At 41.8% G+C, this 16,283-nt stretch overlaps 1 protein-coding gene across 1 annotated transcript; it reads right to left on the bottom strand.

Moving 5' to 3' along the window:
• Positions 1-9,411: 9,411 nt before the first annotated feature.
• irf2bp2a (interferon regulatory factor 2 binding protein 2a) lies at positions 9,412-14,617 on the bottom strand. The gene is made up of 2 exons (XM_079472817.1): positions 13,613-14,617; positions 9,412-12,981 (listed from the first exon to the last, which is right to left on the bottom strand). Exons 1-2 carry the CDS (start codon positions 14,385-14,387, stop codon positions 12,260-12,262), a joined length of 1,497 nt encoding a protein of 498 aa, XP_079328943.1. The 5' UTR covers positions 14,388-14,617; the 3' UTR covers positions 9,412-12,259.
• Positions 14,618-16,283: the final 1,666 nt, after the last annotated feature.

Raw genomic sequence — 16,283 nt, 5'->3', positions numbered from 1 at the left:
ATTTTCATTGAGTATACTCCATATATCCCCTGTTATATATATATATATTATGCCTCCTCATCTCAACGGCTAGCATGGCCCATGGTTGCTTAGCAACGACAGAGGCCAGGAGAGCTCAAACTCCTAAGCCCTTTGGAAAAAAGGAGAAAACGGCTCGTGTTTACCACTCGGTTTTAGACGCGACCTCAGGAATGTCTGATGGGTTGTGATGTGAGATGGACACATATACATTCACTTTTTTAACTACCCAAAATTAAAACATAATGCAAAAATAAACATTTGTGTCTTTTATGGTGTTTTCTTTATATTTATTTGTTGGCTCCTCTGGCACTTGCAGGACTAATATTTATTAATGTCTAAAAAGTCACGAAGGAAACTTGACACGTCTTTATATTGCAGTATTTTAGCTTTTGTACACCATATAAATGTTATAATATGAGACATTCATGAACGAATGATTTCAGCCGTTTGCAATGAATACATCAGCTCAATGTTATCTCTGTGGCAGAAGGAACAGCTTCCGTCTCCATAACCAAATCCCTCACGATACCTTTAATCAAGAGAAAACACAGCATGCTTCAATTAATATTGAACTATCTGAGCATGCGTGATGATATTCAGACATGCAGGACGGTCACAGACGGGTCTGATGCTCATGTCGACATCACCGTGATGAGATCCAGAACAATAGCATTCTGTCCAATCCAGAACAAAGAGATTTGTTTATTTCTGTGTATGTGTTTGTCCTCGCCGGCTCTCTGGATCTCATTGCGATGTCATTTAAAACTGCTCTTTGTTTTAAAGTGGAAAGATCATGCGAGTAGGGAATCTAAAAGGGTTCCCATGATAAACAAAATCCAGATTATCATCTGCTTGTCCGTTTCAACTAGATTTTGTAAGAAAAACAAGGTAACACTTCGTAAATGAAATGTTCACAGTAAAATGAGATTGCTTTTCACTGATGTGACACGTCTGACATGACGACTCAAAAGACCTGCAATGAAATATACATGAAAACAAATTGATGCTGCACGGATTCTAACTGCAGTTACATGTAGTTCCCTTCCCTGTAATCGCATCTGACTGGTTTACAATTCAAAACAAGTATAGGCCTACTTCATGTTCATTTCATTATACTTAAGTGAAGCTCAAGTATATTTTTAAGTTTACTTTATATATTAAGTATAATAATATCAATGTGCAAGTATACTTGTGAGTGTCCTATTTTACTGCTGTTTAGAACTAAATCGGCCCACTTTCTAGTTAACTTTAGCATGTAATGGTAGCACACAAATATAGTTTACAGCAATGTTTTCCATTTGCACTGTAGGAGCAACCTGATGGTGAGAAAATGACGACAGAATTTTCATTTTAGGGTGAACTATCCCTTTAAATACACTTTTTTCTTGAAACACACACTGCACTTCACATCACTTAACTTTGGGTGTTAATAAAATCAATGACACCATTCGATTTAACACTCCACTATTTTCTTAATGAATGATTTTGTATGATTTTCACAACAAGACGGCGCATGTAACCATGAGGTTCCCAGCTAACAGACATGATTATGCTTAATTGAGAACACTTAAAGAACAACACAGCAAATAATTCATCCATGACTCATTGTTAGAAATAAATCTCCCTCCCATCTCACCTGAGAATGTGGGTGAGGTTTTTCTCAGATGAGACATTTAAAAAATGAGGAAAACTATATAAATAAATCGTATTCGATTCGACGAGGAAAGCATACAATTCTAATGGATGGACAAAAACACCAAGAAGGTTTGTGTTTGGGTTTTTGCACCTCAAATAGAGCAAAACATCCGAACCTGAACTGATTCTTTCACCTGCAAGTGAAGCCTAAAACACTCAGCTGTAAAAATGAACAATTGTATAACAAGAGAAGATAAAAGATGTGTCCATTAACACATGTAAAGCCCTGTTTGATGTCTAGAGTTAGTGCTACGATTCAATGATGTAAAACTGGTGATGCTAAAATGATGATTATGCAACGGTTTACACAATCAGGGAACCAATCATTTGTTGAAAGATGGCTTACATAACCACTGTAACACAAGCTCGGGGGTTTCAGACGAGGCAATCTGATTGCGTTTAAATGAAAAAAGATTTGCATATCCCAGAGAAAACACATCCCTATGCAGGGCAGCGCAAGAACGAGTCAATGAGAGATTCTAACTTTTATTGTGATTTCTAGTCCTTTCGACTGCAGCCTAAATTGTGAAGAAATGGAGATTTAAAATAATAACGAATAATGCACCGTCTTAAAAACACTGTGAATATTCTAAACTCAACATTGTAATGTCATTTTTCAGCGTCGGTTATAAGACTCCGTCTGTGACAGCTGAACGTCTCTTTCATGACGCAACGCTTTCCCCTCGTGTTTATCCAGCTCGCAGACTGGTGTAGAAAGTACAGCACGCTCCCTCGAGTGAAATTCTTGACAGAGATCTGCAGGATTGTGAAGATGATCCTCAAGATAAACCCAGCCCAGAGCCAACAGCCCCCTGCTACCCAGATCCCACCTCACCCGCTGGCTTTCCAGCTCCGACGGCACCACGGGCCTTAAAATATCCGCCCCCATCAGCGCTTTTATCTGCGTCCCCTGGCATGTTCAGACACTGCAGCAGCTGTTGAAGAACTTACAGATGAGAAAATACATCAACTCACGTGACGTGAACTTGTGCACTTTAAGGGGATAGTTTCCTTGAAAAGAAAAATTCGCCCGTATATGACTTTTTCTTCAGTGGAACACAATAAAAGATTGATGGTTAACGTTCTTCAAAATATCTACTTTTGTGTTCTGCACTGGAAAGAACGTCATATTACCTTCCTGTATCTCATTACGGTATTGAGAAATTGTGTTTAAATGTTAATAATGTCACAGTGCCAAAAGTCTTTCACGGTGCAAATGTCTGTAATTTGTGTCTTGCATACTGGGGCAGGGTGCAGAATTTTCCAGAAGCAGCTGCGGACTTTGTTTCCAGCACGCTGGGATTTGTCTCTTTCATTCTCATCTTTCACTGCATTGTTGGCCATGTGTCAAAGCTCGCAAACACACACCCACCCGTTTCACCGAACACCCGCCCTCACATGACTCGACGCCTATTGAGTAAACTATGTCATCGGAAAAGGAGTTAGCAAGCTTTTGGCCTAGTTTATGTGATATTGCTCACTTCAGGTGGACTGCATGATTAAAGGAATAACTCACCCAAACATTCGCTCATTATTTACTCATCCTTCACGGCCGTCCAAACCCATGTGCTGTTCTTTTTTTCCAGGGATCACGGAAGATTTTTAAAGAACCTTCATGCTCCATTTTTCCCAACAACCACGGTTTATGTAAACACATCTGCAGGTCCTGCAAAGCAAAACAAGTCACAAAAGAACATAAACGAACCGCATTGGACTATAAGGGAAGGGAACAGAAGCTAATTTAAGTCTAAATTTTGGTCCAAAAAAGAAAATAACAGCATAGTATTTTTGGAACACTTTACTTAAAAGTAGTTTTAATGTATTAATGATGCCTTGTTATGCACCTTATAATGCATTGTAATGTCTCATGAATAATTGTAACAACACAAAAATGATTACACTTATCAATTCATTTCTACGTTTATAATTCTTATGACGAACAATTTCTTAACCATCATACCCTTTCATAACCCTTTATAATGCATTATACACAAAAGCTTTAAGTAAAGTGTTGTAACCATCCATTCAATGAGAATTCACACATTCACCGTCAGTCACTCGATTGTTCTCGGTTTATTCAACTTCTGGTAAGTGACTCAATCAATTTCTTCTTTTGCCTTTCAAACCATTCAAGATATTGTCTTTGAACTCCTGCACCTGCACACAGGTGTCGAGGCTCCGCCCACACTGGGCTATTTTCTGGAGCTTCACAGGCCTCTTTTGAGAGCACACCTGTTAGTGGCATGCATTGACAGAACTCTACGAGAGTCTATTTTGGCTCCGAAACCGAGCTGGGCACAACAAAGAGAGGGAGTGGACGTACTGACAAAACATACTGAAGAATCACAGTGACCCTGAGGGGAGGAACGGCAGATGTAAACGCTTTGATATGTAGCACGTTGTGACATTGTTCGCTCCTGCTTGTTACATAATACAATGCTACAACCCAGCTGTGTCTTTTCTGTTCTGTTCAACAGTTTGTTTTGACTGTTTGATTTAGGATTCGATGACCTGGAGAATGATCCAACAGATGGAAAAACACTTACTCACTTAATAACAAAAACATTTGAACTAGAAAGCATACGACACCCTGGCAACCACACAGCAATGCTCTGGCAAATACCCACAACACCCTTACATTACACAGCGAATTCTGCATTCAGAAAATGTTATAATCCATTCATTATTGATGCGCTTTCCCCACAATCCAAACACATCAGTATGCTGCTGCACTGCTCGTGACATAAAGCAATCTTCTACATGTTTCTCCTGCGGTCCAGCGTGGCCGGTAGCGGACGGACAGGAATAGCAGGTCTTATATTACGGCCTCTTTGGGATTTGGCACCTCACAGAAGCGTTATGAGACGGCCGTCAGTGTGAACAGCTATTTACAGCCGCGTTCTCCGAGAGTTGTCTTTAAAAATCAGTCCCGAATGAAGAGGACAAAATTAGAACAAGTGACCTCGGAGATCCTGCTGGAGATCTGATACACGTCGTGTGAACTGTCGGATTTCAAACTTTTCCACTTCAAAATGGAAACAGAGTTTCTGGTGTCACCGAAAAACTGTGTTTACATTTTGAAGTGGAAGTGTATTAATATGGTTATACATAGACGGTAACTCCTAAAGGTCAAGCAGTCGAATGAAAAAAAGAACAGACCTACACGAGATTGAGGTCACAAACATTCAGTTTGAATTATTACAACAAATGCAACTTTGTTTACAGAACAACAACCGCCACATGTGACCAACTAGCTCGCAAATAACTTTACTTTAAAACACATAAATATACATTTTTAAAAATACTTTTTGTTTTGAAACTATTTAAACTAAATTTAAACCAAATTTTCTAAACAATTTTTTGCAGATAGAGAAATAGGTAGTAGTGTGTAAAAGAATCTGATAATTAGATTGAACTATTAATACTTTTGACTTGCATTGTATTCCATTGTTTCTCCGAGCTGGTGGCACTGCACTCTTCCCAACATGCTTGTGTAATGTTACTGTACCTCCGAATTTTACCAAATAAAGTATCTTAGAATAGAATTGAGCACCTTGACATCAACATCACATCTACAGCGACGGCAAAACAATCTGCCTACATAGACAGCTCACTTCTCATTGGAAGCACGAAACCGGTCTGAGCTGGTTTGCTAGTCTTCGAACTCCCTTTAAACCATCAAAACCACCCTGATTTCCGGACTTACTTAAACTGGCTTAAGCTGGTTTTTATTTTTCATTGGGGTTTGTTTCGGATCAGAGCCAATGAGAGTGTTTGATGTGCACACTTTTCTTTCATGTTTGTCAAAATGACTGATTTGGGGCTTTGGTTCTTCTGTCCCGTGTGGAAATGCAGCAAGCAAGATCCCACCCAGCTCAATGTCCTCCAACCCAACAATCAAGCGGGATTTTGTCTACATGTGCCCAAATGTGAGTCCATGCAACCTAATTGCCAGTTGAGCTTCCAGCCTTTCCGAGCACCAGGAATAAAAGTGTTTCAGAAGTGAAGCCAAACTCTAAAGGGACCCTTTGATTGATGAAAAAATTCCAAGGTGTCCTCAATACAGAATTTGCGGGCGACCTTGTTTTTGCCGGCGGGCATAAAATTAACCAGTGCATCATCTATACTGGGATTTGCCGAATGTGAACCAGATTCTTTTTTTGGCCTTGTCTTTGCCTCTTTCAATGAATATCAGCCACACATGTGGATGTGCTGGATTTATGGTGAGCTAATTAAAGAGACGGACGGTGTATTTCTCTTCTGTACTGTCACATGTGTCCTTTATAAATAATGGATTCGTGATTAACGTGTGAAATAGTTTCAGTGTCTTTTCAACGGGTGGCCTAGAATTAGCTCGACCTGGATGGAAACGGCAGAGCTCTTAAAATGTGGTTGCGAACGCAAGTATTCACACGCTTGCATTCATGATTCACACTCATGTAGATAAAAACTATGTGGATGCAAAGTCTTTCAGCGACAGAGAATCAATTTCAAGTGCTCTTGTTTTCAGAAATGTTTCGAAATTCATGATGCAATGAAAATGTGCTCTACCATTCTTAAGTTTCATCGACGCAATCTCATGGCATTTCATTTAAACTATTGTACAAGGTGGCTAATTTCTTTCAAATCATATGAAATAAGTAAAGCAACATAATCTAACAGGAATTTGTAGATATTTTACGGCGTGGTTTATTTATATGAATCCGTACGTTTGGGTATCGTACAAAAACGTACGATTACAAGAAAAAGCATTACTGAGGCTCCACCCCTAACACTAACGTGTCTTGCAGGAAAGCAAATCATACTCAAATGTACGAATCAGATCATACAAATTCGTACAAATTAGCTAAACATATTTGGTAGAATTTGCTTTCATGCCAGTGACGGGTAGCTTTAGGGGTGGGGCTTCATTATTTCTTTTTTCGAATAATCTTACGTTCTTATATAATTTATTTCGTACGAAATTGCCACCTCGTAAAATAGTAACTAATTCCAATGTTTCAGGCTAGTTTCTTGCATAAATTGTCTCCTACGCTTCTTTTTCGGGATAAGTGTTAGAGCTAGATAAACGGTGTAGCTACAATAATAGGCACAGTAATGCAAAAACCCACTTCAGGTACAGTATATAGGACGACACGCTTGATGCGTGTTGATTGAAACTCCATGTTTCTGTCCTGGCACAAGTGAGAGAGTAATTATAACCTCAGAGGTATAAACAGGACTGAAATGAGACGTGTCTGCTCACTCTCTGTGATGTTCTGATTTTCAGACGTCGTGGGGATTTTCCAGGATCTGAAGTTCATCGCGTCGGACGCGTTTCCTGCTGCCTGCATCCGTGTGCGGTTTCCATCAAAGGAATAATTCACCCCAAATGAAAAGTCGGTCATCATATAATCATCCTCACAAGCCTCTCGTTTCTACGTAACACAAAATATTGTTCATGCACATACTCTATATTTCAAGTCCTTGTGTGAGAAACACGTCCAAATAATCTATGAATATGTATGTGGGCAAGAACTGTCAGCCAAGAACAATTAAAATTTTCATTCTGTACCCGCTAACAGGTTTCAAGAGTCATGAAACATCTGCACAGTTACTCAAGCCAAAACGTAATCGGATGAATCAACGAGGCCCGAGTTAAGACGAAACACAACCGGTTTATCTGTGGAAGTGGACAAAACTCACATAACAACACAAGGAAGTGAGGTTGTCAATGCAAGACACAACCTCACCATCACAAAAACAGACGACTGATGTAACCGCTTTGGTGAGAACCGACAGATAGTGCAACTCGTGGGATGCGTCTGATCCCTGAAAACAGCGACCTGCCCTACAGTCTGTTATTGAGTCCTGTGTACAAGGTGCACTGTCGCTGAAGATAAGAAAACTGTCCTCCTTCCCACACTTCTCTACATGAAATGTTTATAGCACAGCTTATGCTTGCCCATTGTAAAATGTGTTTTTATCAGACCACTACCACCTGCACATCCTCGGTTGCGTCTGCTAATTCAACGACGATCTAGTGCACGTTGTGTTCAGTTAAAATTATTACTGCACGCGTGCACACTTCAAGTGTTGCCATTATATTATCACATGATGCAGAATAGTCACTAAAGATGCATTGAACCCACAGAGACTATTCACTTTTATCTATCAAGACTAACATATTCTATCAGAAGACTCGCATTTCATAAGTATTTGCCTAGTTTTAGCAAAAATGATGAAATGTTTGGTAATATTTTATAAATGCAATGAGGTCAATGTGGCGTCACTTGGTGCCCAACATCACCCTTCATTAGCGATATTCACAATATAACACTTATCATTTATTGTGCAATAATAAATGCACATTATACACGGAAGCCTTTCTTTTTAATGAGTCTTACTCCTTCACCACAGTACAGACGCTCAGCTTTGAGTTTTCCCCGGAAGGCTTAATTAAATAAAGTCACAATTTAATCTCCTTTCTTAACAAACATCCCAAACCGGAGTGAGTCAGTGCAGTGAGAAATGAAACTAACAAGCGGTTTCACAACGCAACCAAAGCAAACAGGCGGGGCTGCAGAACGCAGGAGTGTCTGCTGGCTGACGGCCAATGAAAGTGAAGCGCTGCTTTTGTGCAGAGTTGCGAAATGTAAATTGGTTTGTGAAATAGTTTTCACTTGATGACACAAAACGACTGTTGTTGACACCAGGAAAACAACATTCCTGCATCCAACGTGAAGTTATTTGTGAACAGGCCATTTAATAAAAGCGCTTTCCACCTTTCCGACTTAAACTTGAATGGCTCCAAAAGAAACGTCACAAGAAGTTTATTGCAATCAAAAGCTGCATTTTCATTTTTATCGACTGCATATGGACAGCTGTATTACAATAGGCAAATATTGCATCAAATATTCACACACGTTCAAACAATGAATATTTCTGAGAAGTTCATATTAATGTATTTAAGTCTAATGTTGAATTAAAATAATCTTATTTACATGTTACAAATAAAATATCCAAATGTATTTTAATTCAATTTCTACAACAACAATTTTAACAAAGCTCTTGTATTTTAACTTCTTATATTTAACAAAGTATTTTTACTTTCAAAAGTAGGAAAGTACTGGATTTTGAATGTACTTACATTCTGTAATAAAGGTTAAAAAATATGTAAAAATGTTTATGAAATGTTCTGGATTACACTGCTAAATGCTGCTTTGTTTCAAAGTAAAACACTCGTAAAGAACAGATACTTACTGTAAAAGTAAAAATACTTACTTTCCACCTCTGGCTGTGTTACACAATCCCTGAAATGTCATTGGTTAACCATTAAACGCTTTTGGGTTTGTCTGAAATTACAGTGAGTTTGTGAGCCGATAAGAACACAGTAACCGGGTTCAAAGGCCAGTCCGGTTTGAAAGTAGACATGAAAGAGCGGCATTGAGAAACAGGACACAGATTCACCTGTGAACACAGAACATTATCTCCACAAATCACCGACCTTTAGGAAGTTAAATACACCTCCAAACAAAGTTCATATCATGATGTTTCCTCCACTGCCGAGTGCTTCTCGACTGCTTTTTCTTTGGGACACCGCAACATTTTGTATTGTGCAAACCAATAAACTTCACCATGAACCGCATCGCACTAACATCATGTGGATTGCATCGACACATTTATCAAAAATTGAATAAATGAGAGCCATTTTTTATAGGAATATTTATTTTGCTTTCATAATCACGCATGGTTAAATGATTTGTTTGTGATGCTATCAGAACATTTTTGTATTTCAGTTGTGAACCTCTAATCTCTCGCCGGTAGTTTCCTTTAAAAAAGACAAAAAAAAAGCTTAATCCCAGAGCGACACGCCACTTCCTTCTGCATGGCTGTGTTTTCTCTACGCTGTCAAGAGAAGCGCTAAAGCTCAGAGGATTGATGTTCCCGGTACTGAAATCGACACGGAGCACTAAGATACCCCGTGTTTACTACACGGATCTGTAACCAGGCAACGGCACGTTCTTCTGTTATGACAGAACCAGAGCTGCGGCGACCAGGGACGCATGCAGGATTCATAAACACCTCCAGAAAACCCCCTGGAAAATCAGCAGATATCTTGACGTGTGGATTGGAACAAGTATGTAATTATTTAGTGATGCTTACCAGCAAAACGCTGACCCAAAACAAAAGAGCCCGCAGGTATCACAGAACATTTGGGGGATTTACCCCAAAAGATAAAATACTGATATTATTTATTCCCTCTCATGTGCTTGTAAACCTGTACGCGAGTCTTCCTTCAGTGGAACACAATAGAAGATATTTTGAGAAATCTAGAAAGAAGTCAATGGGGTTCAATGACGATCGGTTATCAACATTCTTCAAAATATCTTCTTTTGTGTTTTGAAGACGAAGGAAAGTCATAAAGGTTTGACAAGAACATGAGAGCGAATAAATGATGAAAGAACTATTGATCAAATGATCTGGATCGGTTGTGTAGAAGAAAACCGTTTAACGGATTAACGTGTTTTAATCTCTTCACCTTCTTGCATGAAGAACCCCAATAATAGAAAAGGAACTTATCAGCAAGGTACAGAAATGGAAAGTGCTTCACGGCAGAGTTTTTGGGAGCTGGGGCGCAAAGGTTACATCAACACTCACGAAACAGCCATCAAAGACGCAAGCAGCTGTTTGTGTTTCGAACCTGCAAGCTGTGGAAAATATATTTGTGGGCCAGGCCGCAGCTGAGAGCGCCACAAGAGTTATTTTCAGACTTTCCCAATGCACCACGCTCTCAGTTTCTCTGCTTTCCAAATTCGGCATTGTCACGCCTTGACGGGTCAGGCACGTAAGATCCTCAACGTTCCAATTACAACGGCCATCTGCGGTCGAGACTGCACGGCTTCATCTACACATTCCACATATTCCTTCGCTAAACGCTGAGCGGTTTATTATTATTATTCGAGCACGTGTTTCCAGTAACAGATCCTCCTGAAACCACTAATGGTAGACGAATCTCTGAATGAGCCTCACTTCAGGGTTCAGCTTAATGGAACGTGCGTTATACAGAACCTTGTTTATTCTTGCAGATAAAATGCATCAATTGTTTGTCATTACTGAAACAAAAACATTCCTACAAACAGGTCGGGCTAGTTTGTGTCGTGTATTACTGCATACAGCAAGTTACCAAACAAGGGTAAAATAGGGACAGTGACTTGGGAATTCCAGAGTTGAACATGTGACCACGTGTGGTTTTACTAGCTGATGTGATCATCGCATTTCTCAGCGCATGCGTGTTGGCGCAGGGAGCACATTTAGATTTATGTCTGTGAAACAACTTCAGCCCATTCTTGCTGAAAATCTGAGCAAACTGTTTATTATTACTTGATTAAGCATTACTTGATATAAAAAAATAAAACCTTAACAGATAACATATAGCCCGAGATGGCCAAAATCTGGAAAGGCGGCGTTGACCATGTGACCATGTGTTGGTTCACAAGCGCTTGTGTTCATCTACACGTGTGATTTATATTCACTGGAGTTTTTTTTAATCACTGCCTGATTCCTGTTAAATAATTTCTTGCATTGATCCATGAACGTTTCAAAGGTATTTAGTATTCATTTGAATATCAAAACATCTTGTAACAATCCAATGATTATAAAATACATTTTGAATAAGTGATGTGACGCAAGTATAACATTGCGCTTCTCGTGATAAGCCCACGCATTCGTCGCTTCAAACAATTCCACTCATGTCTGACTTGGCAATTTCCTGCACCAGCACAAAGCACTCGGACCGTCCCCAAACACAACACAAAGAACCGATGATGGTAACTATTTACATTTCACTGCCCATATGTCATTGCATTGAATTAAATACAGTAGCAACAAAAACACGCATTAGTGTTTACCGGTGAGAGTGCACTGTAATGTTAAGACTTGCTTAAAAGAAATAATGAATCCTTTCACCGAAAGCACGTATCCAAACGGATGTGCATTACACATATTCTCTAACCGTGTCCCTGCAGTCTGAAACCTCTCGGCAGAGACGATCCACATGATAGATTCTCGACGTGAGACGTCACAAAAACCAAGCAGAGACTCTCCATTAATACAAGATCAGAAAATGTATTTGGCAATTTTTAAACAAGTGCATACAAGTACAGCTAGAAGCATTTTTCAACGTTTGCCAAGTGCTCGTAGAGTTGCATTAGTCACATCCTACGTTTAACAGGAACTGCCACCATAACTAAAAATACATCGAGAAGAGTCGTTAAACATTGACAAAGAAGAACGTAGTCTGTTATAATGCGTACATACCTTTCATCTTCAAAAAATATAGAAACACAATGTATTCGAAAAAAAAATCAAAAAAATGTACAGCAATGTTTACCAAATATTCACGTCCCTTATGTTCATTATGTACAAGTCCGTTAGTTTCAGCTCGGATGGTACGCGTGTGATATTCTGATTTATATATTTATATAGATCAATATTTTTTGTTGTTGTTGAGTATTTAAAAAAAAGAGAAGAAAGAAAGAAGAAAAAACACGCTGTGACGTAATCAAGGGTCCCTCTCCTTTTTTACTTTGACATCCCCTGCAAGTATCGTGGCGATTTCGCCTTGCATGAACGCCCACGGTACGTTGGAGCCCACCAGCGGGCACTTCTCGCTGCTCGGACAGTACACTTCACCGGAAGCGCCCTGCTGTTTGATGCTTTCCCGGGAGCACGGGAAGCAAAACTTGTGTGAGGGCACCGAGGGGCACTGGACGAAGTGCGTGTCCTCCAGTCTCTCATGGCACAGCGTGCAGCACAGCGGAATGCTGCTGGGCACCGACGAGTCTGGAATGCTCTGAGGATGTACCTGGTCCATGCCGGGCACGTGGGGCGTCCCGGCGCCCGAGCCTTCCCTCTGCGTCAGTCTCCGCTGGTTGGGGGACAGCGGGCTGCTGCTGTTCCTGCGCGTCGTGGAGTGCACCTGGTTGCCGTCCTTGGGCGAGCTGTTGCCACCGGCGTTATCTGCCGCCATTATGAGAGCGGCCATGGGAGATTGTCCGTTCTGAGCGGCGCCGCCAGCGGCCTCCGGCGGGGTGGTGCGAGGATGCGGGGATATCGTGGAAGGGGGGGCGGCGAAGCTGGGTGGTGGAACAGGTGGCATTTTTAAGCCGTCTCCAGGCGCCGGAAGCCACTGTTGTCCGTCCCCGTTAATCTTGACGGCGGTGCCCTCCCCGTCCGGCTCGGGCGAGGCTTTCCTCTTGAGATTCTTGGGATGTTTGCCTCTATCTGCAAGAGCGCACAGAGAGCCAGTTAATACCACATGCAAACGAATCCGTCACAGTAAACCTGCTGATACGCAAAGCCGCCTTTCTGCAACGGCAGCGCTGCAGACACAGCCATGCATCGTAGTGCCAGACGTAACAATGAGGCTGGATGCAAACGCACCGCATGCAAATACACGATCAGCTTTGATCAGCGGAAATTTCCCTGCAGCTGACTCATGCCACAGCGCACTCATTCAAACCAGGCCATTTATGAGGCAACAATACAATTCCTCCCACCTGACATTGAACACGTCTCTATTCAAAACAACACAATAAGAATGAGAATCTAAAGAAAACGCATTTGACTACACACTATATAAAGAAACGTTTTGATTTTCAAGACCCTCCAAAGCAGAAATACACTATTTGTTTTAGACATTCCACATGTTATACACTCCATATCTGATCCCAAAAATACACAAGTTGATCCCTTGTGAAAATGAACTGTGGCTTTGAGATAGTAAAAGTGTTGCCTTAACAATATTACAAATATAACGCTTGGTTACTATAGTAGGACCCTTAAAATACTACGATGACGGCATTTTTCATAAGAGATGCATGCAGAATCCCAGAATAAGTGAATAAAAACCCACCGGATTTAGATGGAGGGGCGCTGGTCTCGTACATGACCCTCTGCTGCATGTGCTCTTTCTTGAACCTGCTGCCGTCGTGCGGGTACAGCGTCATCATGTCCCGAACCGTCTTGTTCTTGTTCAGCCAGTCGTCCCGGCCCTTGTGTCCGTCTCCAATCTCCGGCGTCAGGCTGTCCGGTCTGTGTCTGTCCTTGTCGTGCTCCGTGCTGGAGACGGACGCCGGCCGCTTACTCCCGCCGTGCTCCGCGGGCGCGTGCCCCGAGATCTGCGGTCTGCCGTTCATCATGCCTCCGTTCACCAAAGGCGCGAGATTGGGCGGAACGGCGCTAGTCCTGCGCGGGTTAGGGCTCTGGCGGTTCAGCTCCGGCGGGTCGTCCGGTTTCGAGAATCCGTTCGGCACCGGGATGCCGTTCGCCTGCCGCGCGGACTGATACTCGGGTCCGAGCCTGGGCGGGCGCTCGGAGGACAGCGGGTAGCGGTCGAGCGGCTGCGGCGGGCGCGAGCCCGGGTCACCCGGCGCATGGTTCAAGGACTGAATGTCTTTCCCCGACAGCTGTTTCCCGGGTCCCGGCGGTCTGCCGTCCTGAAAGCCGTGCGCCCGTTTGAGCTGGCGCGCCGTTTCGATGACGAACTCGATCCTGTCGGCCCCTTCGTAGTTCACGCATCCTCTGCACACGGGCTCGGTAAAATCCCAGATCATAGCCCACGGCATGCGCGGCAGGTCGCATAAATAACACGACTGCCTGCGCGAGGCAGATACCGCCGCGGACGACATCTCTGATTTAGGTAAAAATCCCCCCTCCCGGAATAAAGCAGAATCCTCTTGCAAATGTCCGCGGATGCCGTAAAAACCCGATATAGCCTCCTTTTGCCCTCGCTGAAGTATAAAACAATTAAGCTACAAACGGGACTTCATAGTGGCGTGCGCTTTACTACGACGCGCGCTCTGTCTGTCTAGCTCACTCACCACTGCCGCGCTCGTGCTCGGTAAGGAGCCGTGACGTCACCGCCGTTGTGTTGCGACTCGATTCTTCGACAGAACATCCCGCCCTCCCTCCCTCGGGCGCATGCGCGGTGAGGCTCTGACGGCCCTGACTGGATTTGTTTAACAGCGCGAGCTGAGGCCAGACGGGAAACGCTTTCGTAAAAGAATCGATTTGAAAGTTGTGGCTCTGACGTAGGAGGGCAATATATGCAAATCGTGCGAATAGTTACCGAACGGAGGGGTGAGACTTTGTTTTTTATACGTATTATTACCGAGTTTCTACAGGCAGGGAATGAGGGGCATGTTAATCTACTTGTCATAACCTGACCACAATACATCTTAGTCGTTCGGATTTCTGTAGAAAGTAAAATAGCTTTAGCATTACGCTTTAGAAATAATCGTTTGACGTGTATTGAAGTACAAATATGACGAGTTTGGTTCCGAATTGACTTAAAAATTATTGTGTTTTTAACAAAACAAACCAATATATTAACTATATTAAATATTAACTGGAATGCAAGATAAAAACGGAGTCATCACATTTTGGAACCAAACTCTTAAAAGTCTCATTTTTAAATGTCATTTTTAAGTCTGAAAGAATATTTTTGTAGTCTCGACAAACAACTGTAAATATCATGAAAATTGATATTAAGTTAATAGTATTTGTAATAATAAGTTAATAGCCTTTAACATAATAAGCATTATTCATTAACAATAACAATCTTATCTTACAACTTATCAAAATCAATATAATTTTGCAAATTGAAAGTAACTATTTCGACCGAGGGACTGTATTTTATTGCATAAAAGAAATCTCCTCCTTCACTGGAAATGCCTGGACATTTCAGTTCTTGAGCGATGTAAAGAAATACTAACACACTACTTCATATCCTCATATCCCAAATAAGTCTACCTTTCAAATGATATTGAGAAAAAACATCTCCCATTAAAAGTGTACTCGAATCACACATGCAGTCTCAAAATGCTCGATCTGTCATAGTACTGTAGGAAATGAATCAGTCACATAGTCAGTGAAATATTATGCAACAACAACACAGCGTGAGCTTTGCCCTCGAACATTCTTTGTTTCTCTCGTCTAGTTGGGTGTGCACATTTGGGACGATCAGGTCTGGGCACATAATGTCCGAACGACATGATAAATGGGCCTTCCCTCATGTTTTGGATCTGTTCCAACAAAGTGCAGCTTCAGGGCTCTTCGGGTGAAGCAAAGCGTCTGAAATCTGCAGACACAAGGCAGGATGTGTTTGTGCAAGCCCTTGTGACGTTGGAAAGAGGAAGTAAGATGTTTAGTCACGTACCTACAGCTCGCCGCGCCCTTCTCAACGAACATCAAACCTCTTGGCACGTGGCCAGGGCTTATTTTTTACCCACCACGCACTCGGGCTGCCTGATGAAACTTCGGCACGGTGACGTGTTTTGTGCCCTTGAAACTGTAAATATTGTCTCTCCTTTCCAGCCTGACAACTAATTCTTCTTGCATTAACCTTTAAGGCTTATCAGATTTCACGTCAACATATTGTGGTGTCACACAAGGGCAATGTTCCTGAAATATTAGCCGGAAGGTCACCGCTTGATATTGTCTTGTCAACGGATCGTGACTCGGCATTTCTAACACAATACTTCCGAAAGCGCCAACCTTGATAGTTTTTAATGTCACAGTGTCAT

Source organism: Barbatula barbatula (assembly GCF_947034865.1).
Source record: "Barbatula barbatula genome assembly, chromosome: 14".
Taxonomy (NCBI): Eukaryota; Metazoa; Chordata; class Actinopteri; order Cypriniformes; family Nemacheilidae; genus Barbatula; species Barbatula barbatula.
The sequence above is the reverse complement of the archived record's forward strand: the minus strand, read 5'-3'. Positions and strand labels throughout refer to the sequence as shown.

Excerpts from the sequence above, each read along its gene's own strand:
- irf2bp2a (XM_079472817.1), bottom strand. The coding sequence starts at position 14,387 with ATGTCGTCCGCGGCGGTATCTGCCTCGCGCAGGCAGTCGTGTTATTTA. Across the intron at positions 12,982-13,612 it reads CGCCCCTCCATCTAAATCCG|ATAGAGGCAAACATCCCAAG; the intron begins GTGGGTTTTTAT and ends GCGCTCTTGCAG.